Source organism: Sus scrofa, chromosome 8 (assembly GCF_054392235.1).
Source record: "Sus scrofa isolate SSC_HxYL_T2T_F1_AM1 chromosome 8, Sscrofa_HxYL_maternal_Yorkshire_Landrace_v2.0, whole genome shotgun sequence".
NCBI lineage: Eukaryota > Metazoa > Chordata > Mammalia > Artiodactyla > Suidae > Sus > Sus scrofa.
Window position 1 is genome coordinate 118,230,620 of NC_139390.1, and position 26,329 is coordinate 118,256,948.

At 36.8% G+C, this 26,329-nt stretch overlaps 3 protein-coding genes across 28 annotated transcripts in view; 2 read left to right on the plus strand and 1 right to left on the minus strand.

Moving 5' to 3' along the window:
* The window catches only part of CASP6 (caspase 6), a 1,021,045-nt gene that overhangs the window by 236,560 nt on the left and 758,156 nt on the right, over positions 1–26,329 (plus strand). The gene's annotated exons all lie outside the window — the stretch shown is intronic.
* ELOVL6 (ELOVL fatty acid elongase 6) overlaps positions 1–26,329 on the plus strand; it is a 465,493-nt gene that overhangs the window by 28,420 nt on the left and 410,744 nt on the right. For all 26 annotated transcript variants that reach the window (XM_084973203.1, XM_084973195.1, XM_084973204.1 and 23 more), the window contains exon 2: positions 279–340. The gene's annotated coding sequence lies outside the window, so the exon portion shown is untranslated. The remainder of the gene's footprint in view (positions 1–278; positions 341–26,329) is intronic.
* The window catches only part of ENPEP (glutamyl aminopeptidase), a 93,286-nt gene continuing 79,236 nt past the window's right edge, over positions 12,280–26,329 (minus strand). The window contains exons 18-20 of the mRNA NM_214017.1: positions 25,525–25,665; positions 14,381–14,459; positions 12,280–13,075 (exon numbers count right to left, since the gene is read on the minus strand). Of these exons, the coding sequence (NP_999182.1) occupies positions 12,938–13,075; positions 14,381–14,459; positions 25,525–25,665 (358 nt within the window). The 3' untranslated portion in view covers positions 12,280–12,937. The remainder of the gene's footprint in view (positions 13,076–14,380; positions 14,460–25,524; positions 25,666–26,329) is intronic.

The following is a 26,329-nucleotide window of genomic DNA, read 5'->3' on the forward strand; positions in this document are numbered from 1 at the left end:
TGATAAATAGTACTTGAATCTTATCTTCATCAACCAAATTCCATACCTGTTCAGATTTCCTTCATTTCTATCTATTGCTCTTTTCCTGTTTCAAGATGCCATCGAGGGTACCATTTTGCATTTAATGGTTGTGTGTCCTTGGCACTCCTCTTGGTTGTAACAATTTCTCAGACTTTATTGTTTTTGATGACTTTGACAGTTTTGAGTACAAGTCCTATATTTTGTAGAACATCACTCAGTTGCAATTTGCCTGATGTTTTTCTCATTATTGCATTTAGGTTATGGATTTGGGGAGAATGACCACAGAGGTGAAGTGCCGTCTCATCACATCATGTGAAAGGTACATATTATCAGTATCGCTGCTGTTGACATGGAACACTGGCTGAGTAGTATTTCTCAGGGTCTCCACTTTAAAGTTGCCTTTTTCTCCCTGTCTGTGCTATACTCTAGAAGGAGGTCATTGTGCATAGTCCACACTTGAAAGGGAAGCTGTGCTCCACCTCCTTGAGGGCAGAGTATCTACATCAGTTATACGGACTTTTGTATGGAGGTTTATGTACTCTTCCCCATTAATTAATTAATTTAATCGTTAATCAGTGTGGGCACATGGATATTTATTTTATACTTTGGGTTATAATTCAGTACTACTTCATTTATCAATTCATCCATTTTTGGCCATTGGGAGCTTTTTCGGTTGGTTTCTCTGTCCCTCGCTTTCACATACTTCCATGATTGTGAGGAGTTTTATTTTGTTTTTGCTTCCCTACTTTCTATCACTATAAGATGCTCCAGACTCTTCTTGTATACTTCCTGCACTAGTCCTAAAATCAGCCATTTTTCCAAGGAGTCCTGCTTTCTTTTCTTGGAAAATAGCAATAGGAATCAGAATATGGGTGCTAAATGTGCTCAGTACCACTGGAGTATTGTTGCTTCTAGTCTTTGACAGCTGATAGAACAAGAAAAAATGTGTGTGCATACTGAAATCCCTGTACACGCATATCTATGAATTTCTCTATGTGTAACCATCTGTCTCTATATGAAGCGAAACATGAGTTCATAATGATGCCTCACACTCTAATTCGTTACCACATGGATCATTCTAGCCTCCTTCCCCTGCTTATTTGTAACCTCTCATTCCCATAGTGCGAAACCTGGCTCCCAGTGCCTGCCATCCATTTGCTTAATTGTTCAGTTCCACCAGATATGTAAGCAGTGTCAGAAGGGTGAACCAGAACTCCTGTGAGAAACAACTTTATCAACTAAAGTACAGCACTTATACACAGTTTCTTCTGCCCTGAGTCTTATAGACTCTGCTCATTTTCATAATTATAGAGGTCAGCACTTTCCCCTCTACCCTATTTGGTGAGTTTGTAAATAAATTTGTATTAAGTTAGATCTTCTGGGGGTCAAATTCTGTATTCAGTCTGGGATCTTCTCCAAATGATTTTTTTTTCTTATTTTCACATATTAATGTTTATCCCTTGTGCTGTAAAATTCCATGAGTGTTGACAAATGTAAGAGCTATAGATTTTTCAGATATAAGTTTTGGAGGCATCTCTCTAAATATGACAGTGAAAGTCATGCAGACATGGAGCCCCAGGGGTAGCATGTGGAATAAAAAATAGGAAGAAGGAATACAGAACTTGGGAAACTTCAACATTTAAGGGGCAGGCGGAGGAAGAGAAAACAGAAAAAAGAGAATGAGAAAGAGTGGTCAGAGATGTATGAGAGAGAGTGAGAGAGCGCTCTAAGGAAGCCAGAGGAAGCGAATGTCAAGAAGGAGGATGTTCGGGGTTGAATGGTGTCACCCCAAAAATTCATTCGTTGAAATCCTAACCCCCAGTACCTCAGAATGTGACTTTAATTGGAGATAGAATCTTTACAGAGGTAATCAAGTGAAAGTGAAATGTTTAGGGTGAGCCTAATTCAAAATGACTGGTGTCTTTATGAAAAGGGGGAATTTGGACACAGAGATACACACACAGGGAGAGTGCCAGGTGAACATGAAGATAGCCATCTAAAACATCAAGAGAGGCTTGGGGCAGATCCTTCCTCCATAGCACTCAGAAGTAAAGATGTCAACCCTGCACACCTCTTGATTTCGGGCATTAGCCTCCAAAACAGTGAGACAACAAATTTCCGTGGTTTAAGCCACTCAGTTTGTAGCACTTTAGAAAACTAATGTGGAAAGAGTAGTCAGTTTTCTCGGTTGCTTGCTAATTGTTTGGGCAAGATGAGACTGACTTAGCAAGAACCATCATACTGAGGTGGATTGAGGAGTGAATAATAGGTGACCAGGTGGAGACTAGTCATAGGTTTTGCTTTAAGTAAACTGGCGATGCAGGGAAGGAAGACAGTTTGTTGAGGCTCTCACCACTTCAAACTTCCCACTTAATTGTACTTGATTCTCTTGCTACTTCTGATCGCTTTACATTTAAAAGAAATCACATTAGTATTTCTGATTCTTTATTTTCAGTATATTATTTCTCTATTCAGAAAATTTTAGTGATGCTCTCATGACATTATTAATTAACATTTGTTAAGTAGAGCAATGGGTGCTGAATGGTGAGTCATGGTTCAGCAGACCACTAGAGAAATTAGAAGTACAGGGCATGCCTTGAGGGGCCTCGTGGGGAGGTCAAGGCAGAGTACAGATAGAATGATAAGACCTGGAGAACATGCTTTCATTAGAGTCCACGAGTGGAGTGCTTTGGGGTTCCCTGGGCTAGGGCAGAATTGGTTAATTCAGATCAAAAGAGCAGGGTTTTGGTAAGCTCCATGGGGTATCTAAGGAACACATAAGAGGAATGCCATGGGAGAAGAGGAGACTATTGATTACAAGAGCTTTTGGGGGTGCTATATCAGGAACTTGTGACTTTGTGGGTTGTTATCTAGGCCATGCGCTTATATGAGGGGCTTGTGTCAGTTTAAGGTCCCTATAGGCCACTTGACCAAACCAAATGATGCCGAGGAAGCAATATCATGGAGTAGTTTAGCTAAATTCTTGACAATTTCCTTAATTGCCTGTGGAGTAAAGGCCTCAGGTTAATTTTCAAGACTTCACATATTCTGGACTCTACTACATCAGTTCAAGTTTATGATCCTGCATTGTGATCCTAGTCCCTTCTTTCTTCTACATTGTGTCCAGTTTATAAAATCTCCAGCCTTTGTTTCCCCAACTTTGTTGTGTCTCTCTAGCTATATGTTACTCATCCTTCAAGAAAAAGTTTAAGCTGTAATTCAAACAAGACTTATCCAACTCTTTAAATTACTGCTTAAGCCTTTTTGATAGTTTTTGTTATTAAGATATCAATTGAAAACTAGCAATTTATGTTTATTTACTACTGTACATTTAAAGATGTGTCTTCGGAGGCAAACAGTAGAATATTGGGAATATTTCTAAATAATGCTAGTCAGACAGTCCTACTTTTATCTAAAAACCCCACATAGTACATCGGTTAGCTGATGTGGTTGAACAAACATAGTTTTGTGCAGTCTGGGAGAAACTCCATATTGGTGTCAGAGTTTTAGTCCATCAGCAATTTATATGTCTTCTTCTTCCTAGCCAACTGAGAGATAAATAAGGGTTGTTACAAATAAAGACCAGGTTGGAGGACATTGCGTAGGAGGCCAGTAATGATGATGATCCCAGAGAATTAGGTAGACTCACCACTCTGCCACAGGTCCTGATCAGCTTCATGCCCACTTTCTGTACCCCACAGGGAGCCTTTATTGCTAAGTTTGCGTGTTTTTTGTTTTTGTTTTTGTTTTTGTTGGTCTTTTTAGGATGCATCAGTGGCACATGGAAGTTCCCAGGCTAGGGATCAAATTGGAGCTGTAACTGCCAGGCACAGCCACAGCAACATAGGATCCAAGCCATGTCTGTGACCTTCACTGCAGCTCACAGCAACACTGGATCCTTAACTCACTGAGTGAGACCAGGGATCGAACCCATGTCCTCATGGATACTAGTCTGATTCGTTACCACTGAGCCACAATGAGAACTCCTGCTAAGTTTGCTTTATTTCTGAAAATATCGGAACATATACTCTGAACAGGTAGACTCCCGGAAGAGGAAAGAAGTGTGAATTGATGCAAGTAGGCACAGTTCTTGCTCCTAAATAAGATGTAGCTTGGGTCTGGCATTGCTGTGGCTCTGGTGTAGGCCAGCAGCTGCAGCTCTGATTCGACCCCTAGCTTGGGAACCTCCATATGCCACAGGTGTGGCCCTAAAAAAAAAAAAGACAAAAATAAGAATATCCACATGAGAAAATCTAAGCATGGCAGTCAGAACCAGAATCTAGGGTTGATTTTAAGGGTACTGTTACGTGGCCAAATTTGATGAGTGAGGTTAGAATCCCAGTTGACCACTAGGACTCTTCTCAGCTTTGTAAATTAAGGCCAACTTCCCTAAATGTTATAGATCCCATGTTGCTCTGTTCTATTCTCAAGTTATGACTGCACATTTGGTTTAAAAGTTTAAGCTAAACTTTGATAATTTATGTACAGTCATTGACTAATGACCTGATCCAGAGTGTAGCCTATGACTTTATAATTAAAGGGGAAAAAAAAGCACAGTCCTTTACGTACCCCAAATTATACACGTAGTTTACCAAGGATTTTGTGTGTAAGTTTTTTATAGCTTCCTTCTTGATAAAATTCAAGTTTAGACCTTTCTGAAAAATCAGAACATTGAATCTCCTTATTATCATGTTGTGGATAAATCTTTTAGGAATAGTATACATTTATTTGGGCTTTTGTTGATCCTTAGACCTGGACCTTTAATTCCTTGGGTAGGAATCAGTTACACCACTCAGGAATTATCATTGTTATAATGTTGACATAGGTCCTTCCAATTATAATACATCTTCAATTTATCTTGACACATTAATTGCAAAGATATCTTAAAGATTTTATAATACTTTATCAAAAGTTTTATTTTTTTCCCTTAAGGGAAGATGACTGAGAAGGAAGCTTAGCAATATTTTCTTTAAATTTTTCTTGGGTTAAAACAGTTGGAGTCATCCTGTACGTCCTATAATGTGGGGACCTTAATCTTTAGCCAGTGTTTTAGATAGATGATGCAAAATTATTTATCTGGGAAAATCCTACCTTTGCACAATGGTTCTACTTTTGGAGCGGACTTTTACTCAGACAGTTGCTTCTCAACATTTATAATAGTATGTCAACATTTCCTTCAGTTCATCTGATTGTTAAAGTAGCAAGATAGAAAAATCTGTATTCAAATTCACTACTGTTTTGATGAAACATAAAAACTCAGTTGAAAATAGTATTTTCGAGAGGTTATCTGAAGGAAATATAGTCCATTTCATCTGTCTAGAAGTCCTAAAATTTAACTTTAGATTAAGTCAGATACCAATTAGATGTATATACTTGGACACTATTATTTTGGCTTTCTGTAGAATTGTTTTTGAGAATTGACCTGAATTTAGCAGAATTTACCACATTTTACCAGAATTATGGGTATAAAAGTCTGCTTAGAATGAGCTCAAGGGAGAAATTTTATTTTATTTTATTTTTAAATTTTTTTTGCTTTTTATGGCTGCAGCCATGGCATATGGAGCTTCCAAGGCTAGGGGTCAAATTGGAGCTACAGCTGCTGGCCTACACCACAGCCACAGCAATGCAGAATCCGAGCCACATCTGAGACCTACACCATAGCTCACAGCAATGCCAGATCCTTAACCCACTGAGCAAGGCCAGGGATCGAACCCGCAACCTCATGGTTCCTAGTCAGATTTGTTTTGGCTGTGCCACAACAGGAACTCCAAGGGAGAAATTTTAGGCAACTCTTTTTTGTATTGGGTTTGCCTTTTATTCTCTGATAAAGGTAACTGTGCCAGTTTCTAGAACAGATCTTAGACATAAATGCTCAATGATATTGATTGAATTAATAGGTGAGTATTTTTAGGTTTTATCTAAAAGGGATTCCTAATAGTGAACTTTCTAGGTTTGATGGCATACTCATTTAAAATATGATCGTTTCTGTTAAGTTCTCCTCTAAAAAAAGCAGAGACAACTCTTTAGATGAATTTTGCAGTCAGTAAAGGAGATATCTGAAACAAGAAATAGGGTTAAGAGATTTTTTTTTTTTTAACTTTTAACATTTTGGGAAATAATAGCATGGTTCCCTGCTGATGCAATGAAGCTAGTAGATAAGGAAACACTGATGGTATAAGAGAGAGAATGTAGATTTACTAGTGCAATGCTTTGAGCAGTTGAATAAAAATGAGATCTAGTGCCTTGGCCTTAGCTAGGAGCTTAGCCATAATGGAAAAGAAAGTAGAACATGTAGGAATGAATACTGGTGTCTTATATTAGTGTATAGGAACATCATAGTTTATTTTACAAGTTTAGTAACTAGCATAGGTTTTTCACTTTCAGGAGCTGTGCAGTGAAAATCTTTTCATCTTTGTATACCAAGTAAATGCCTTTATACAGCATCTAAAGGATAAGTCTCTAGAAATTGTATTGCTGGATCAAAGGAAAAGCATATTTAAAATTATAAAATATGTTTTCAAATTCCTTCCCATTTACCAGCTTTGATGAAAGTGCAATTTTCCCATCCCCTCACCAATTTTACCAGTCTCTTTAGTTTTGGTTAATCTGGTAGGTAAAAAATGGTATCTCTGTTTTGATTTCATGTATTTGGAGATATTCCTTCTCTTTTTTAAATTTCTGGGTGACTTTTAAAAATATCTCATCGAAGAGTTCCTGTTGTGGCTCAGCGGAAATGAATCTGACTAGCCTCCATGAGGACACAGGTTCGATCCCTGGCTTTGCTCAGTGGGTTAAGGATCTGGCGTTACCTTGAGCTGAGGTGTAGGTTGCAGACGCAGCTCAGATCTGGCCTTGCTGTGGCTATGGTGTAGGTCAGGGGCTACAGCTCTGATTTGACCCCTAGCCTGGGAACCTCCGTATGCCTTGGGTGCAGCCCTAAAAAAGACAAAACAAAAGCAAAAAACATCTTATTGAGCCATGATATACATACCATAAAATTTACCTAAAGTGTACAATTAAATGGTTTTTAAGGTTCATATATTTTGTGTCATGTATCAAAATTTTATTCCTTTTCCATAATGTTCAATTACAGGTATATACTATATTTTTTAATTCATTCATAATTTGGCTTGTTTTCATTTTTGACTATTATGAATAATGTTGCTATAAACATTTGCATACAAGTTTTTGTGTGGGCATATGTTTTCATTTTTCTTGGATATATACCTAGGAATAAAATTGCTGGGTCATATAATAACTCTATGCCTGATATTTTGAAGAACTGCCAAAATGTTTTCCAAAGCAGCTGCAGCATTTTAAATTCCTACTAGCAATGTATGAAGGTTCCAATTTCTCCATATCCTTGCCAACAGTTGTTATTGTCTGTCTTTTTTTATTATTGCCATCCTAGTGGGTGTGAAGGTTTTAATTTGTATTTCACTAATAATTTATAATGTTGAGCATCTTTTCATGTGCTTATCAGATGCTCGTTTATCTTTAGAGAAATATCTGCTCAAATCTTTTGCCCATTTTTAATTGGGTCATTTGTCTTATTATTGAGTTGTAAGGGGTCTTTATATATTCTGCATACCAGTCTCTAATCAAGTATTTGATTTACAGATATTTTCTTCCATACTGTGGGTTGTCTTATCACTTTCTCGATAACATCATTTGCAGCACTAAAGTTTTAAATTTTTATGTGGTCTGATTTATTTTTTTCTTTTGTGGCTTATGCTTTTGGTGTCATGTCTAAGAAGTCATTGCCTAATCCAAGGTCACAAAAATTTACTCACATTTTTTAAAGTAGTTTTGTAGTTTAAGCTTTTAGGTCTGTGATGCATTTTGAGTTAATTTTGGGGTATGGTGTAAGAAAGTGGTTGAGCTTACTTTTTGGCATGTGGATATCCAGTTATCCTCGCACCATTTATTAAAAAAATCTGTTTTCCCCCGTTCAATTGTCTTGTCAAAAATCAAATGACCATATATATAAGTATTTATTTCTGGACTCTCATTTCTATTCCATTAACCTATATGTCTATCCTTATGGCAGTATCATATTGTATTACTGTAGCTGTGTAGTAAGTTTCAAATTTGAGAAATGTTAGTTCTACAACTTTGTTCTTATTTTGAGATTCTTTTGGTTATTCTGTGTTCACTTCAACATGAATTTTATCATCAGGTTATCAGTTTCTGCAAAAAAGAAAGCTGGGATTTTATAGGGATCATGTTGGATCTATAGATCAATTTGGGGAGTATTGCTGTTTTCACAATATTAAGTCTTCCAATCTATGAACCTGAGATGTCTTTCCATCTATTTAGACCTTTAAATCTTTTCAATAATGTTTCTTAGTTTTAGGTCTACAAGTTTTAACCTTCTTTTGTTAAATTTATTCCTAAGTATTTTAGCCATTTAGGTGGTCTTGGGATGTAGTTAATTTCATTTTCTTATTTGTAATTGCTAGAGTATAAAATACAATTAATTTTTGTATATTGACCTCAACTTTGCTGAACTCATTTATTAGTAATTGTGTGTGAATGTGTGTGTGTGCCTTAGTATTTTCTATGTGCAAGATCATGTCATTTGATAATGGAGATCATTTTACTCTTTCCCTTTTCAATTTGGATGTCTCTTGTTTCCTTTTCTTACTTAATTGCCATTGCAAGAACTTCCACTACAATGTTGAGTAGGGTTGCAAGTGTAAACATCCTTGTTCTATTACTGATCTTAGGGGCAAAACATTCAGTCTTTTACCTATATGTGTAATGTTAGCTGTTGGTGTTTCATAGGTGCCCTTTACCAGGTTGAGGAAGCTCCATTCTGTTACTAGCTTGTTGAATGTTTTATCGTGAAAGGGTGCTGGACTTTGTCAAATGCTTCTTCAGTACTATGGGGATGATCATGTGGTTTTTGTCCTTATTCTGTCAACATAGTATATCACATTGATTTTCATATGTCAAAATAACTTTGTGTTCTTGGGTAAATTCCACTTGGCAGTTGGTCATGGTCTTTAATCATTTTTTTTTTTATGTTGCTAGATTTGGTTTGCTAGTATTTTGTTTATATATTCAAAAAGGATGTTGACCTGTAATTTTGGAGATTTTTTTCTTGTGATGTCTTTGCCTGACTGTGGGGTCACAGTACTAATGACCTCATAGAGTAAATTGCTAAGTGTTCCCTCTTCATCTGTTTTTTGCAAGTTTGTGAAGGATTGGTACTAATTTTTCTTTAAATGTTTGGTAGAATTGGTTAAGGAAGCTATCTGGTCCTGATCTTTTCCTTTTGGGAAGTGTTTTCTTTTTAATTATTAAATAAACCTCTTTAGTTGTTGTATGTCTATTCAGATTATCTATTTCTTCTTGAGTCAGTTTGATAGTTTGTGTTTTTCTAGGAATTTGTCCATTTCACCTGTTATCTAATTTGTTGGCAAATGGTTATACATAATTTCTATTTATTTATTTATTTTAATCTCTGTAAGGTTGGTAGTGATGTCTCTTCTTTCATTCCTAGTTTCAGTAATTTAAGTCTTCTCACTTTTTTTCTTGGTCAATCTGGCTAAAAGTTTGTCAATTTTGCTCATTTCAGAGAACCAATTTTTGGTTTCATTGTTTTTATTCTGAAATTCAGGCTAAGAGAACAGTCTCTATCTGGAACATTGCTGGATCTAATGGCATAAGAAAAATGGACAACAAGGCAAACCATTTGCTGCCTCTGGACATTTCTGCCTGAAATCAACACGTATCACTTTCACTCATATTTCACCAGCCAAAGCAAGTCACATAATCATGGTAGACTTCAGTGGGATGAGAAAATGGAATTTTCTCTAGGGAGGGGTAGTTACTATTTATGAACAATAACATAGTCTGACACATTGCCTTTCCTTAGAACCTTCAGTTGCTTAGGCTTCGTTGTTCCTGAATCCAACTTTATATTATTCTCCAAACTGACGTCTTAAGTGAGGACTAAGAGATCTCATAACAGTAACAAAAACAGCATCTAATGTTTATTGAGTGATTATTATTTCCCCACACGTACATCCTTTACATGCATTTTTTGAATTTAATCCTCACAACAACCCACTGAGGTAGTGATTATTTTTATCCCCACTTTATAGATGAGAAAACTGAACAACAGTGAGATTAAGGGCAAGTAGATGAAATTCAAACCCAGATCACTTTAACTGTAAAACACACGTTTCTACTTGAACACATGGTTAAGAATATAGATTCTGGTGATAAACTGACTAGCTTCTATTTTTATGGCCTTGGGTAACTTCTATGACTTCTTTATTTCAGTTTCTCCATCTGTAAGATAGGGATATTAACAGTACCTACCTCATGGGGTTTTTGTAAAATTTAAATATAGAAATTGATGTATATGAAGTGCTTGCGTTTTGAGCAGGGCTTGGTATAAAAAGGAGTTGGCTATTATATTATCATTATTATTATTTTGCAAGGTTTTGGAAAGCTTCATTGGTAATTCTACTCCCCTTCCTTCTGTTTCCTGCTTATTTTTAACCTGCTTTGAGAATCACTGCTCTAGATTTTTGTTCTCACCTTATATTTATCTATTTTGGGACTAACACTTCACCAGCATGGAGGATAAACTGTAGGAATACCATTGTCTTCAACCCAGCTGTCTATCTCTGCTTCCCAGAACTTCCCTTCCTACCTATTTCTTTTATGTTCATAGTTTATTATTTAAACTCCTAGTTTATATTTATGTGGAGCACAGCAATGATCTGGAATATAGGAATAAACTGCCTGGAAGGAAGGCAATAATTATTATTGGCCCTACTTATTGCTGCATAACTTTGCTTGTCATTTCTTCCCGTTAATTCCTTAAAGTTGGCGTTTTATTGTGGTTTAATTTTCGATACAACATACTACATTTTTTTCCCTGAAAAAATCATGACACAACCAAGTAAGCGCAGTAGTAAACTATTCTTGGCATAGATGTGTCTATTGGACATCAGCCTTTTAAAAACCAGATACTGGTCTAGTTCTGGTGAGAAGAGCCTAATGGGCTAGTAGAGTTATACTAAAGTGTGTACAGCTCTTTTTCACATGGGATGAAGAGAACTAAACACAATTCACTGTCAGTTTTAGTGCTTTAGGAAGTAGAATGAAACAATGATTTGTAGGCAAGTTGAAATCTGTTTGATTTACCACCCCCCTCAAACTTATATTTTTCTTTTAAGAATTTATTTATTACATAAAGCCAAAGGATAAACCATTCCACTTCCTTATTTGTCCACTTGAAGCAATACATAAACTTCAAGTACTGGTTTTGATTGTGGTCAATTTGAAGTTAGGGTGTTAATCCCTGTGAGGATATTGGGTTTTCCTGATGATTTATGATGTTAATCTGTTTTTTTCTTCTGAAGTAATTAATATTTTAAAAGTTGAAAGTTTTAGTGTGAAAATTTGTTTATCTTTTTTCTCTTCAGTCTGCATTTGAATTTGCCAATTTAGATATGTGGATTGAGGAGTGATCATTAAGAGACGGCAATAGGAGAGTTGACAAAGTTTGAGTCCTTGATTAGGGCACATTTTTATGTAAAGTCAAAGCTAAAATTTTGATCGTTCCCACGTGTTTCAGTTATAATCAAACCAATCTTAAATTATCTTATACTTCTTAAAGTTCCAAATATATTTAGATTTTCTAGATATAGCGGATTGCAACATAGTAATTTACCATCTTTTTTGCCTGTTGGACTCGTATTGTGGCTCTACTAGGCATCAAGTGCCATATTAAACATGTTCTTGCCACCAGCTTCTACAAAATTGATGTCTTTAATAAAGTCATTAATGTAAATTTGATCAGTGCTATTCTGTATGGACTAGGATCTAGGGGTTTATACATAAAAGTTATATATAAGAAATATCCTCAGATATGCAGAGTCATGTTGGGGACATCCATGGGTTTCGTCATTTTTCACACTTAGATCCCTAGGTTCGGTCAAAGATAAATTCTAATTCCATTTAGTTTTATGGAATAATCAGCCTTCTCTCTTTCCTGACCAGTTTCCAATTATTTAGCCCCTTTCCTCTAAAATCCATGGAGTAGAGTTAAGCACTATCTTCCCTCTAATTTCATAGCTTATTTGAAGGAGCTTTGTAGGGAATGGAGCAAGATGACAGAGTACCAAGCATGAAAAAGACTGGATTCTTGAATTTGCCTCCTGCTAAATTATTTGAGGAATGCTGCAGTCATTATTATTTGAGAGTAAAGTGACACTGGAAAACAAGGTATTTTTTTCAAGGTAATCATTCAGGTTTATTTTAAGGAGAGGAGAGTTCTTTTGTTGATTTTATAAGAACAAAGGCAACAAACACTCAGGCATGTCTTTGGCTAATTCATGAAATCCTTGAGTAAAATCTAAGCCTGGGTTACTTTGATAGGATTTAAAGAAGTAAAACATATATGAATACAATTACATTAGATTTGTATAATTCTGAATAATAAAATAAAGATTAAGATGGTAATATTGGTCCCTCAAGTACTGGTATTTAAACTTTAAAAATCAATCAAGAGAGAAGATTAAGTGGTATTTCTTTGGTACTAAAAATGTAAAACTAAGACCAAACTGTTCTATTTTCACAGGTTTAAGATACAAAGAATGATATTTAAAGACATTAAAATGGCTATTAAATTCTCTTCAGTTTGTAAAGAATCTCCTAGGAAGTACACTTGGAAGAAATCCCTGAGTACATTAACTACTCTATTAGTACCTTCCTTCATAAACAAAGAGGAACAATTTAAAAGCTTTGCAAGACATATAAACACAGTACTTAGAAAAAGCAGTGTCTATGTATGACTCTCTTCCTAGTGCTTGTAAATTAGGCCACCAGATATTTAACAGGAAAAACAATAGATTCACAGAATTAATATATGATATTTGAACACATTAACCGTTCAATTAAAAAACCAGTCTCTTATGGTGTCTCTGTTTTGTTTTAGCCATTCAATATTGTTTTTTACTGTTTCCAGTACTTGCTCTCTAGGTTTTTCTCCTGCTCCAGCTTCTGGATATCTTTTGAAAAAGCTCTCCATCTATAAAAGAGAAGGAAATAAGGGAGTAATTTTAAGCCCAATTATTCTTCAAATTTTTTTTTACACTCTGGATTTGTTTCCTTCTTCTCTGGAAATTCAGCATCACTGTACAACATTGAGATATATCTTTTGGTGCATCATTTAAATTGAGCCCATCTCTCATTAGCGCTCATTCCCCATGGCTTTTTGTTGTTGTTGTTGTTGTTGTTTTTTGTTTTTTTAGGGCTGCTCCCGTGGCATATGGAGGTTCCCAGGCTAGGGGTCTAAGTAGAGCTGTAGGTGCCGGCCTATGCCACAGCCTAGCAATGCAGGATCTGAGTCTCATCTTCGACCTACACCACAGCTCACGGAAACACCGGATTCTTAACCCACTGAGCGAAGCCAGGGATTGAATCTGAAACCTCATGGTTCCTAGTCGGATTCATTTCCGCTGCACCACGACGGGAACTCCCCCCATGGCTTTTGGATGCCTGGCAGCATGTCCCTCAAAAGAGTCTCAGACATACTGGGGAAGGAGAGCAGCACACTGGAAGCTGGTGTGCCCTTTCTGCTTCTGCAGGTTTCTCAATTTTCTGCCTGTTCCTCAGGGTATTCCCTGGAAAATCTGGTCTGTGGAATGATCGCTTAGCTTATTAGCCTTTCTCTCCAGGAGTCTGAAGTATTTTAATATACTTTGAGTTCCCATATTGAGGGCTTATTAAAAAAAAAAACTCTGTTAAATTTGGTTCTCTTTTCCCTCTTCCCTCCAAAAGCCTCCTCCATAGTTAACCATGGTAGTATTTGCAATTTACGAAATTAATAATTATTTTGTTTCTCAACACACAGAGGAATGCTAACATTCCAGTATCTAATATAGATACTGAATATTCATAAATCTCTATTTGTCCAACATTAATGAACATTTTCTTCTTGGGAGTTGAGATACTTGAAATTTGAAAGATTTGGTCTTGGTTTTGAAATTCCCAAACTCTGAATTCTGAAAGGAATCAAATTTTGACCAGCTTATCCCAGGGTTACATTTACCTGGAAAGGGGAGACTGTTCATGATGTGGTAAACTGAATGGTCTCATGGAGCCTCCCAAGCCTCCCAAGGCCTCACCTTTCTCAACTTTTAAACTTTATTTCTTGGTTATTTGAATTTTTTCTTCAGTTTAGAAAAAAATAGGTGTACATTTACTTATATATAAGAATTATTTCTTTTTCCTTGTCTTCTGGGATCTGAGTAGAGAAAATATCATTTCTACTTGAAAAAAAAAGTGAATTATGTTCCTTCCTAGACAAGTGTAGAGAAATTTATCTTCATACCTGCCAGAGCTGTAGTTCAGTGTTGAATGGTTCTGCTATGGTGACAATCCGGCCAAGGTTTCTGTCATTGAGTGTGTATCTGAAAAGAAATTTAGGGGAGTAAAATGGTATATAAATGCCTGGAATTTTAAATCTTTTCTCTAGATACAGACATTTCGTTATCATTTTGAGAGAGTTTTTGAAAAGTAATTTTCAAAGTAAAAGAGTAAATAAATGTATTTAATTTTTTAACAATTTAAAATAATTCTATTTGGGAGAAATTCTCAGAAAGTTTTGCAGTTCTTTTTGTAGATAGATCCACACCACTTCCCCAGAGAGGGTAGACTTCTTGTTGTATTCTCCAGATCTATCTCTTTTTTTCCTACACACAGGCAGATTACACTTCTTAGCCTTTCTCATAGCTAGGTGTAGACAGGTGACCTAATTCTTATCAGTGGAAAATGAACAAAAGTGATTAATTTGATTATTTCCTAGCTTAAGTAAAGGGAAATTGCTTGCCTTGGGCTTCTTTTTTTTCCCTCCCCTTCCTCCAAGCTTCAATCACACAGATGGAATAAGATCCTAGGCCTTACCCTCGTAACTTGGAATGCTCACTTTAGGAGACCAACCTGAGTGAGAAATAATTACTTTTGTCCTTTATGCTGCTATATTTCTGTGTTTCTGTTACAGCAGAATAGCTCTATAACTTCATCCTAACTAATACTCTGTGTGTCTTCCTGCAGGTACAGAAATTTGAATATAGGCTATTTATTCTGCTTTCAAAAAGCTGTATCAGCCACTTGCATCTTTGGGGTTATGATCTATATCAGCCTGGCTAAGCACAGACACTTGAAGCTAAGTACAAAGATAGCGTTTAGAGATGATACTCTATTCCTATCCCTTATGCATTTTCTCTCTAAGAGCAAGAAGCAGAATTTTCTCTATAGACCAAAGTACAAAGTATTGTGATACAGGTCAAATTTTGACTAATCACAATGTAAGAAAAACCACAAGAACTGTATATAAACTTTGAACTGTTGGAATATTGGAGAAGGATAAAGGAAAATATATCAATATATAAAGAGGTAAACAGTAGGAAGTATTTTACATTTAAAAATTATCATAATCAGCCCCACCCATCAGAAAGCCTACAGCAAGCCCCCACACTGACTTCAGCCACAAGGGGGTCAGACGCCAGAAGTAAGAGAGGCTACAATTCTATTATCTGTAAAAAGGTCACTACACCAAAACCTATAAAAATGAAAATACAGAGAACTATAACTCAGATGAGGGAGAAAGGAAAAACCCCAGAAAATCAGCTCAGCAATAAGGAGATTCTCAGCCTCCAGGAAAAAGACTTTAGAGTGTTGATGCAAGACATTGGAAATAAACTAGAGGCAAAGATGGATAACTTACAGCAAACACTGACCAAAGAGATACAAGATATAAAACTTAAACAAGAAGAGATGCAAAATAAAATAACTGAAATAAAAAATTCACTAGAAACAGCTAACAGCAGAATACAGGAGGCAGAGGAATGAATAAGCGGGGTGGAGGACAGATTAGTGGAAATTACGGATGCAGAACAGAAAAGAGAAAAAAGATTGAAAACAAATGAAGAGAGTCTCAGAGAACTCTGGGACAATGTTAAATGCACCAACATCTGTATTATAGGGGTGCCAGAAGGAGAAGAGAGAGAGAAGGGGACAGAAAAAATATTCCAAGAGATAATAGCGGAAAACTTCCCTAACATGGGGAAGGAATCACTCACTCAAATCCAGGAAGCACAACGAGTACCATATAAAATAAACCCAAGGAGGAATACACCGAGACACATCTTAATCAAACTGACCAAAATTAAAGACAAAGAGAACATCTTGAAAGCAGCTAGGGAAAAGAAACAAGTAACATACAAGGGAACCCTAATAAGGTTATGGGCAGATTTTTCAGCAGAAACTCTGCAGGCCAGAAGGGAGTGGCATGTTATACTTAACGTGATGAAAGGAAAAAACCTCCAACCAAGAATACTCTACCCAGCAAGGCTCTCATTCAGATTTGAAGGAGAAATCAAAGCCTTCTCAGATAAGCAAAAGCTGAGAGAATTCAGCAACACTGAGCCAGCCTTACAACAAATACTAAAGGAACTTCTCTAGGCAGGAAAGAAAAGACAGCAGCAGGAAACAAAAATTCCGCAAATGACAAGGCTCACCAGTAAATGTATGAAATCACCCATGCACAATTATACCACCAAAATCAGAAATCATGAGAAGAGGTGGGTACAAATGCAGGATACTGAAGATGAACTTGCAATTAAGAGACCAACAACTTAAAACAATCTCATATACATATGTCAAAATTTCAGAATAACTGCAAACCAAAAATCTACAATTGATACACAAACAAGGAATCTCTGGAGAAGAAATATATCTCATAATAAATAAGTGCATAATCCACCATGAAGGGGGTCATATGACATCATTCTTGGAATGAAGTCTTCTTAGACCTCATTCTGATTTCCTCTCCATCAAAGAATTTATGATAATTATAATTAAATAATGAAACTGTATAATTAAATTAAAAAAAATTACTGGACCCTTATCATTGCCCCACCTGTCTCATTGTAATGCTCCTCCACCACCTTGAAGCAACCTGGCCTACTCTTTCCTACCCCCTATTAGGAAAGGTATATGGCCCACTCTCACCCCATTGCTATAGGGGTGTTATCCACCCCCAACCAACCAGCAAGTATATCATAAAAAAATAAATTAAAAAATACATAAAAATTATCACATAACAAAAGCAGAAATCATGAAGATAACAACTAAGTTTGTCACATACACATTAAAAAATTATACTAAAAAAGTTGACATAAAGTCAAAAGTGAAAATTTCTTATTGTGTTATAAAAAATCAAATATTTTCACTACAGAAAGAACCCTCACAGATTGGTAATAGAGAGAAATATGCCAACATGAAATTAGCAAAGGAATGAATCAGCAGTTTGCAAAAGAAATGTGAAGAAAAAATGTACCAGTGGAAATAGATGAAATGTTCTAATAATTAGCCACAATTTTAGTGTACTAGGTCCACTGCTCACTCCTGTCACAGACACCACTGTATTTAAATCCATTATGTCATCCCTCTTCTCTTAGAAGTCTAAGGCAAGCAGTTTCCCTTTTCTTAATGTCATCAGTCATTATCCAGAGCATAATACTCTCAGGCATCTATGCTCAACACTCTCCCTGTAATGTGTGTACCTCCTTGCCTCTGACTTAGCTCTCTAGAGCTCCCCAACCTCTCAAACCCTCCACCTAGCCCTTTGGAACTCCTTTACAGGGAATACTACAGCTTCTTTGGAGAATGTTTACTTTCCCACATCCTCCATAGCACTAGGTCAGAAAGGGAATTGCTGGGCTCATGCTCCACATTGTGGATTCCAAACCATCATTCCTTCACTCTCTTTTTAAGAACCTCTGTTCCTTAAGCTATTCCCCTTCATCTCATTTATGATACATGTTGGCATCTGACTCCTAGTCATCCTTTCTACTCCAGGACATGATTTCAAGGTCCACATGGTTGATGATTAAACAAATTTACTTCCTTAGTTTCTTAACTTCCTCATTTCAAATGATATATTTTCTTCACTGTACCTCAGCCATCAATTGCCATTATCATACCTTGTAGTCATCCATAAGTACTCTGCCTCTAAAATTATTAATATATGCACACTCCATGGCATAATTTACCTTTGACTTTCCACTATGACCATTCTTTGTCTTAATTTGGACTTCTAGCCCATTGACTATCCCTACTTTCTCCTGGATTATCAGCTCTTCCTTTCCTTTCACTTATTTCCTTATATAATTTAGATTCCATGGTCTACCATTTTCAATAACATTTTTGCCCACGCCCTAAACTCCCTTATATTTCAGTAATTTGTGTCTAGCAAAACTCCAGCTTTAGGAGTTTTCTCTGTACTTTCCTTGCTCATGTCCTCTATACCAGTTCTGTCAAGAGAGGCTACCTAACTTTTTCCATATTGTTTCACTGTAAATTCATGGATATCAATCTTAAACAGGCCCTCCGCATTGACAATTCCATATCACCCTGGCCAACGCATTCTCTCCCCACCCCCAATCTTTTTTTTTTTTTTTTTTTTTTTGGTGGGTGTGGGTGTGCAGGGAGCTGCACCTAAGGCATGCAGAAGTTCCTCAGTCAGGGTTTGAACCCTCGCCACAGCAGTGACCTGAGCCACAGGAGTGACAATGCCAGTGCCAGATCCTTAACCCACTAGGCTACCAGTGAACTTCATGCTCTTCCTCTTTGAGTTGCTCTTTTCAAATGTTTTCACCCTCCTACAACCTCCAAACACTGTTCCCCTTCCATCCCTTCCCATAAATATGATCCTGCCTTCTAATTTACAGAGAAAATACAGAGTAACCTCTACATCTTTTAGCTTACAAACATACAAATATACCTACTTGCCTTCTGTCCTCTGCGCTTTGGTTCCTGTTTCTCCTACACTTTTTCAAAAACGTTAATTTTTAAAAAATCTTTTTTCTGTCTTACATATTAAATCTCTCATTCTTCACGAGATCTTTCTCATCAGCTTTTAAGAATATTAAACATATTAAAATGTCTTCCATATGAGGAAAAAATCCTCTCTTGATCTGGTATAGCTCTCTTAATATTCTTTCAGCTTTTCAGGAGACTTCCCTACATTTCTTTTTTTCTTTCTTTTTTTTTTTGGCCTTTTAGGGCCACACCCGCAGTGTATGGAAATTCCCAGGCTAGGGGGTCCAACTGGAGCTACAGCCACTGGGCTACACCACAGCCACAGCAATGCCAGATCTGAGCCATGTCTGCGACCTACACCATAGCTCACAGCAATGCCAGATCCTTAACCCACTGAGTGAGGCCAGGGATTGAACCCGCAACCTTATGGTTACTAGTCGGGATTCTTAACTGCTGACCCAAAAAGGGAACTCCTTCCATACATTTCTTGTCTCCATGCTCTCACTACTGACTATTGACTTGCTTCAATTTGAGTTCTGCCCCCACGATTTCACTGAAAAACTCTTTTTAGAGTTACCGATAAATCTTTTTATTTATTTTTTTGACTTTTTTTGTCTTTTTAAGGCCATACCCATAAGGAGGTTCCTAGGCTAGGGGTTGAATCTGAGCTGTAGCCACTGGCCTTTACCACATCCACAACAATGCCAGATTCGAGCCACGTCTGTGACCTACATCACAGCTCACGGCAACACTGGATCCCTAACCCACTGAGAGAGGCCAGGGATGGGACCTGCGTCCTCATGGATGCTAGTCAGATTCATTTCTGCTGAGCCGCAATGGGAACAACCTAGAGTTACCGATAAATCTAATGGGCATTATTATTCTTTTTTTTTTTTTTTGCTTTTTAGGGCCACACCTGTGGCATATGGAGGTTCCCAGGCTAGGGGTCCAATCAGAGCTACAGCTGCTGGCCTATGCAAGAGCCATAGCAAGGCCAGATCCAAGCTGCATCTGCGACCTACACCACAGCTCACGGCAACGCCAGATCCTTAACCCACTGAGCAAGGCCAGGGATTGAACCCGCAACCTTATGGTTCCCAGTCGGATTCGTTTCCACTGCACCACCAAGGGAACTCCATAAATAGTAGTTTCTCTATTTTTTGTTTTTGTTTTTTTCTTTTTTTTAGGGCTGCACCCACAGCATATGGAGGTTCCCAAGCTAGGGAGCATTTTTTATTCTTGAATTTACTCAAACTTTAATCAGTATTTGACAAGGGACTATAACTTCCTTGAGACAGGCTCTAATTTAATATCTCAAAAGAGAATCAAAGGCATTATATACAGCAAACTGAACCTGTTCTTCCACAGACATTTTTTTTCTGGAAGTATAGACCTTATCCTTGTTCCCTCACTTGTCTCCCATTTCTGGCCAACCAGGTTCTAAATGTTATTATCTCTTCATCTTCACCATTACATCCATGGTACAGTCTACCACTGTCTTTCGCTGGGACTACTCCAATAGCTTTCTAAGTGCTTTCCCCAGAATCACTCTGACCCCCACCTAGGTTTGTGCTTTACTTTACCACCAGAGCTTTCTTTTCAGTGTAAAGTTGATCATTTTACTTTCTTACTTAAAACCCTTTAGTGACTTATCATTGCCCTTGGGACAAAAGTCCAAATCTTAACGTGATCCTGAAAAGCCTCGCCCTCATCTTTCCTCTTTTCTGACAGTAGGCATTTGGCCAGGAATGCTTTGCGTCCTGTTCATCTAATTTCCTCCTGCCCTTCCTTGAGAATTCAGGTCAGTCATCACTCCCTCAGGGAGGTCCTTAACCTCCAACATCTCTTGATTTGGTCAGTTTCCCTATTATATATACTCTTTCAGCGTGCCCTGAACCTCTTCTATTTGTATTTATTACAGTTTTAAGAATACATGTATTTGTGTGGTTCCTAATCTTGATCTCCATTATTAAAATCTAAGCTCTACGAGGTCAGCCAGCCAGATCTGTTTGTCCTTATATATATTGTACCTTCAGTGCCAAGCACTGTGCCAAGCACATAGTAGATGCGCCACAGTATTTATTGAATGAAGGAATTATTTAAAATGAGATAGCAGTTTTCATGTACTCAGTTAGCAAGAATATTTTTAAATGACAGTACTAGTATTGACAAAGGTTGGAAAAATAAGCAAAATTAATAGTACATTTTGTTCTGGGTGAAAGCTTTGCAATATTCATCAGAAACTCTAAAAAGGAACAAATCATTGTGTTCCCATCATGGTTCAGCAAAAATGAACTCAGCTAGTATCCATAAGGACTTGGGTTCGATCCCAGCATTGCTCAGTGGGTAAGGATCCAGCATTGCTCTGAGCTGTGGTGTCGGTCACAGATGCGGTTCTGATTTGACCCCTAGCCTGGGAACTTCCAAAGGCCATGGGTGCAGCCCTGAAAAGTAATGAAACAAACAAACAACAAACCACATCCTTTGATATAGCATTATTACTTCTAGTATTATTTGTACCCTAAGGAAATTGTGGAGGACATTCAAGGAGAACAAAGAGTTTCAGTTTTAAAGATGTTGGTATATTATTTATACAATGGAAAATTTGCAACAATTTTATTATCCAAAAGATGGAGATCAACTGCATAAACTAAGATATATTTAGACATCAAGATATGACATAGCATTAAGAATAATACTGAAGAAGCATAAAGAATGAAAAGATGTCCATAGTACAGGATAATGTAAAAAAAGCAGGTTATAAAATCACACGTCTAACATGATTCCATTTCTGTAAATAAATAAACAACCATAGAAAAATGACCCAAGGAAAAACAGCAATGTCACAACAGGGATTATTGGTGATTTTGTATCCTTATCTGCATTTTGTGCAAAATAATACACACCCACTTTATAATAAAGAAATTGGGATTTTAAAAAAGGAAATCACACTAAGTTCCTGTAATGATGTTCTACAGATTCAAAAAAGTCTGTTATTACAGATAAGAAAATAATTTTTCCAGTGACTTCCTATAATTTCTAAAATATTCCTTTTCTGTTTTATGCTTTGTGACTGAAATTTAAAGAATATATTTAGAAACCAGCAATGAATAGATTGAATAAAAATTACCTGTATAAATACTAGAGATATAAAAACAAAACTACCTGTATAAATACTAGAAATATAAAAACAAAACATGTTCATCCCAAGAAACCAGTATTATATAAAGTGTACCATTTAAGAGGAAATATGCTGTGTATTTATCATATTAATTACTTTTAACACTAAAATAAGGAAGTTCCTTTTGTAGCTCAGCAGGTTAAGAACCTGGTTGGTATCCATGAGGATACGGGTTTGATCCCTGGCCTTGCTCCGTGGGCTAGGGATCTGGCATTGCTGCAAGCTGTGGCATAGGTTGCAGATGCAGCTCAGATCTGGTGTTGCTGTGCCTGTGGCACAGCAGCTGCGGCTCTGATTCAACCCCTAGTTTAAAAAAAAAAAAAATCTAACATAAGGATTTAATTATATCTTAAATATTTTGAAAAATAATTATATAAAAATCATCCTCTTGGATTTAATGTTTACATGGGTACTATTATGTTATCCAGAAGAAATAATTTTGATGCACACAAAACTTTTAATTAAATGCTTATTACATTATTTTGTTTATGAGTAGTATTTAAATGATTCCAGTAGTGTCCTATTGACTTAATTTTCATTCATAGTAATAAGTTAAACTCAGACTTTGTCACAGACTATTATATTGGCTTATTGATTTCATCCAGCTTCACAGTTTCATGTAAGAGTTTGGTGGAATAAATGGAAGCAAATAATAATTTCACAAGTATCTTTGGTACTTTATGGTTAAGTCTCAAACTAGAAAGGACATTAGTAGTGTAGCCATCAGCTGTCATAAAAATCATGTAACAAAAGCTTTATTTATAAAACAGCTTATTTATTTTAGGATGACAAGAAATTGTTCAGATACAGAGGCAGTAAAGCACTCATTCTAAAGTCTGGAAAATGTTTTTTAAGAGTTTGGAAATATTTGGATAAAGCTTGGCTCATTTGTGTTTAATTTGTATTATCCAGTTTTAATGGGGAAATTATATTTATTCATACTAATCCTAATTATTGTTTTTTTTTGTGTCTGACGTGGTTATTGTATAATTTTATGTTTGAGGATATATATATTTTTTTGTCTTTTTTTTTTTTTGCTATTTCTAGGGCCGCTCCCTCGGCATATGGAGGTTCCCAGGCTAGGGGTTGAATTGGAGCTGTAGTCACCAGCCTACGCCAGAGCCACAGCAACGTGGGATCCGAGCCGCGTCTACAACCTACACGACAGCTCACGGCAACGCTGGATCGTTAACCCACTGAGCAAGGGCAGGGACCGAACCCGCAACCTCATGGTTCCCAGTCGGATTCGTTAACCACTGTGCCACGACGGGAACTCCTGAGGATATTTTAAATGATGCCTCATGAGAATTAGATCATTAGAATATGAAGAAATAATAAAAACCTTGGGAGAGTGTTTTGGAACTAGTACTGAAAATAGTTTATCAATGTATTTTTCAACATTGAATTTCAAAAAATTCAACATTAGGTCTAATAGATTTATTAGCTGTTTATGGCTTTTATGACAGTGTAACACCTGTTTTGTTTTGTTTTGTTTTTTGGCTGTACCCATGGCATATGGCACTTCCCAGGCCAGGGGTTGAATCTTAGCTTCATCTATGACCTCAGCTGCAGCTATGTCAATGTCAGCCGTAATCCACTGTTTCAGGCCAGGGATCAAACCCGCACGTCAGCAGTGACCAAGCTGCTGCTTAACTCACTGTGCCACAGCAGGAACTCCTCCTATTTCATTATTTTTGAAGAGTATAACAATGAACTAATTTTTGAGAATGAAATATCCATTATTTGAAATGTCACACCAGAGCTATTCAACTAGGCTTTGAGAAATACTGTTTAATAAATAAGTAAACGCTAATTTTATTATGTAAAATAGAACATTATTTACTTATATTTTCACAATAATTTAATAGTAAGCATTATTCCTCCTCTATATGGGTTTCCTGCAGTATATGCCAAAAATAGTATGAAGACAAAATACATGGTATGTGTCATTAGGCATATATCTTTCAAAATGGAAGGTACTACTTTACATAATATGAACTATTGCCTTCAGATAAGAGCATGTTCTCATCAGATTTATTAATTCTAAACCAAACATTCCATTGAAACAAAAATTATACACAGATGAGAAAAAGCATCATATACACCCCTCCCCCCCCACACAAACAAGCATACCAATCAATCTTATTAGAAATGGGTGAGCAGTTACACTCAATCTTTGCAAGAACAGAAAAAGTAAAATTGTATCACAAGTAAGCAAAAGCAATGTAGGGTGTCTTGTTTGAGAGCTAGAGATAAAATTTGGATCTCGGAAGATAGAGAAATGTGAATTAACATAATGGCTCACTGGTTGATTGTGGGGTAGAAAAGAGTATAGAAATAAAAGGTATCTTTGCAGTTAGTATTTCTGATAAGGTGGTCATTATACACTAGGCAATGCTGATGGGAAGACAGGAGAGATTAGGAGGGAATGACAGAGGTCATTTCTTGGTGTAGGATTACAGATGGTATAAGTCTTTGCTCAATGCCTACATATTTGTTTGGGATATATAATCTATATTCTATTTTATACTCTGTTAAAGAAGTATCTTTTGAATGGAAATAAGCATTAAAGTTAGAGGATCATGGACAAGAGTAGTAGTAGTTTTTTTCATATGGGGCTAAAAAAATAAGAAATTAGGAAAGCATCTCTCATCTCTTGTCTTTGCCACTTATTTTAAAACTGCTGTTGCCTGGGAAAATAACAGTTTGCTTTTAAGAACTTTTCAAAATACCTAAAGTTTAATTATCTGGTTAAGAGAGTTAAAAGTTATTATCCATATGAACTCAGTAAACTGTAGGGCTCTAATGTGAACCCAGGTCCAGGAATTCTCATTTAGTCTTCATTAAAGATTAATTGAGAACTAAATATGTGCCTGGCTTTATGCTAGGTGCTAGTACAAGAGGCAGAATTAAATTAACTTGTTTTTGGTTTTTTTTTTTTTGCTATTTCTTGGGCCGCTCCTGCGGCATATGTAGGTTCCCAGGCTAGGGGTCTAATCGGAGCTGTAGCCGCCAGCCTACACTAGAGCCACAGCAACACGGGATCCGAGCCGCATTTGCAACCTACACCACAGCTCACTGTAACGCCGGATCGTTAACCCACTGAGCAAGGGCAGGGACCGAACCCGCAACCTCATGGTTCCTAGTCAGATTTGTTAACCACTGCGCCACGACGGGAACTCCAAGATTAACTTGTTTTAACCAAACTAAAAATAATGCTATTTAGGCATCTTTCTAGATTTCAGAATTCTATAGATCAGCTGGAAATGCTACTCTCCAGGAAAGGAATTATGCCTAAAATTAGCTAGTATGTTGCTTGCCTAGAAGGAAAATACTGTGATGCTAAAATTCTGAAAATATGCCATTTCAGATATTGTATAGATGTCAGAGAATGTACAGAAAAGAGGAAAAGAAAACTTGTAGATAGTGTCAGATAAAGAGAACAACAAACCATTATCTGATCATCCCACCTGTTGACCAGATATTCCCAGTTGAGCTGTATCCAGTTCCAGGCCATAGTCTTCCCATAGCTGTTGTAGGAGATATATCGAATGACTGTAAACACATCCTGGCTTTTAATAACGTTTGGGTCCTTGAGCAAATCCAAATACCTAAGAGAAGCCAGACAGAAAAACAATACAAAATGAACTTTTAATGTTCACCCTTAGCTAAATTCCAATAAAACATAGCTTTCATTCTAGTTTTTTTGTTTTTTTTTTTGTCTTTTTGCTGTTTCTTGGGCCGCTCCCGCAGCATATGGAGGTTCCCAGGCTAAGGGTCCAATCGGAGCTGTAGCCACCGGCCTACGCCAGAGCCACAGCAACGCGGGATCTGAGCCGCGTCTGCAACCTACACCACAGCTCACGGCAACGCCGGATCATTAACCCACTGAGCAAGGGCAGGGACCGAACCCGCAACCTCATGGTTCCTAGTCGGATTCGTTAACCACTGCGCCACGACGGGAACTCCAGCTTTCATTCTAGTAATTCAGTTCTTGAGTCATCAACTGACAGAGTTAATTAAATAAGACAAATGATAAAACACAATTTAGTATTTTCTAAAATGTTTAACTGTTTATAAAGAACAACCTAGGATCTTGAGGACCAATGAAATGTAAACAATAAGAACATTAAAAATTAAATTATTTTGGAAGTACTAAAAACAATTCAGAAAAACTGCAGTTTAAACTATTAAAATTCGTTGTATTTATTAAATAGAAAAATTTCTATTTACCTATTACCCCATTAAACTAAAAAAAAAAAAGGGACCAGTAAA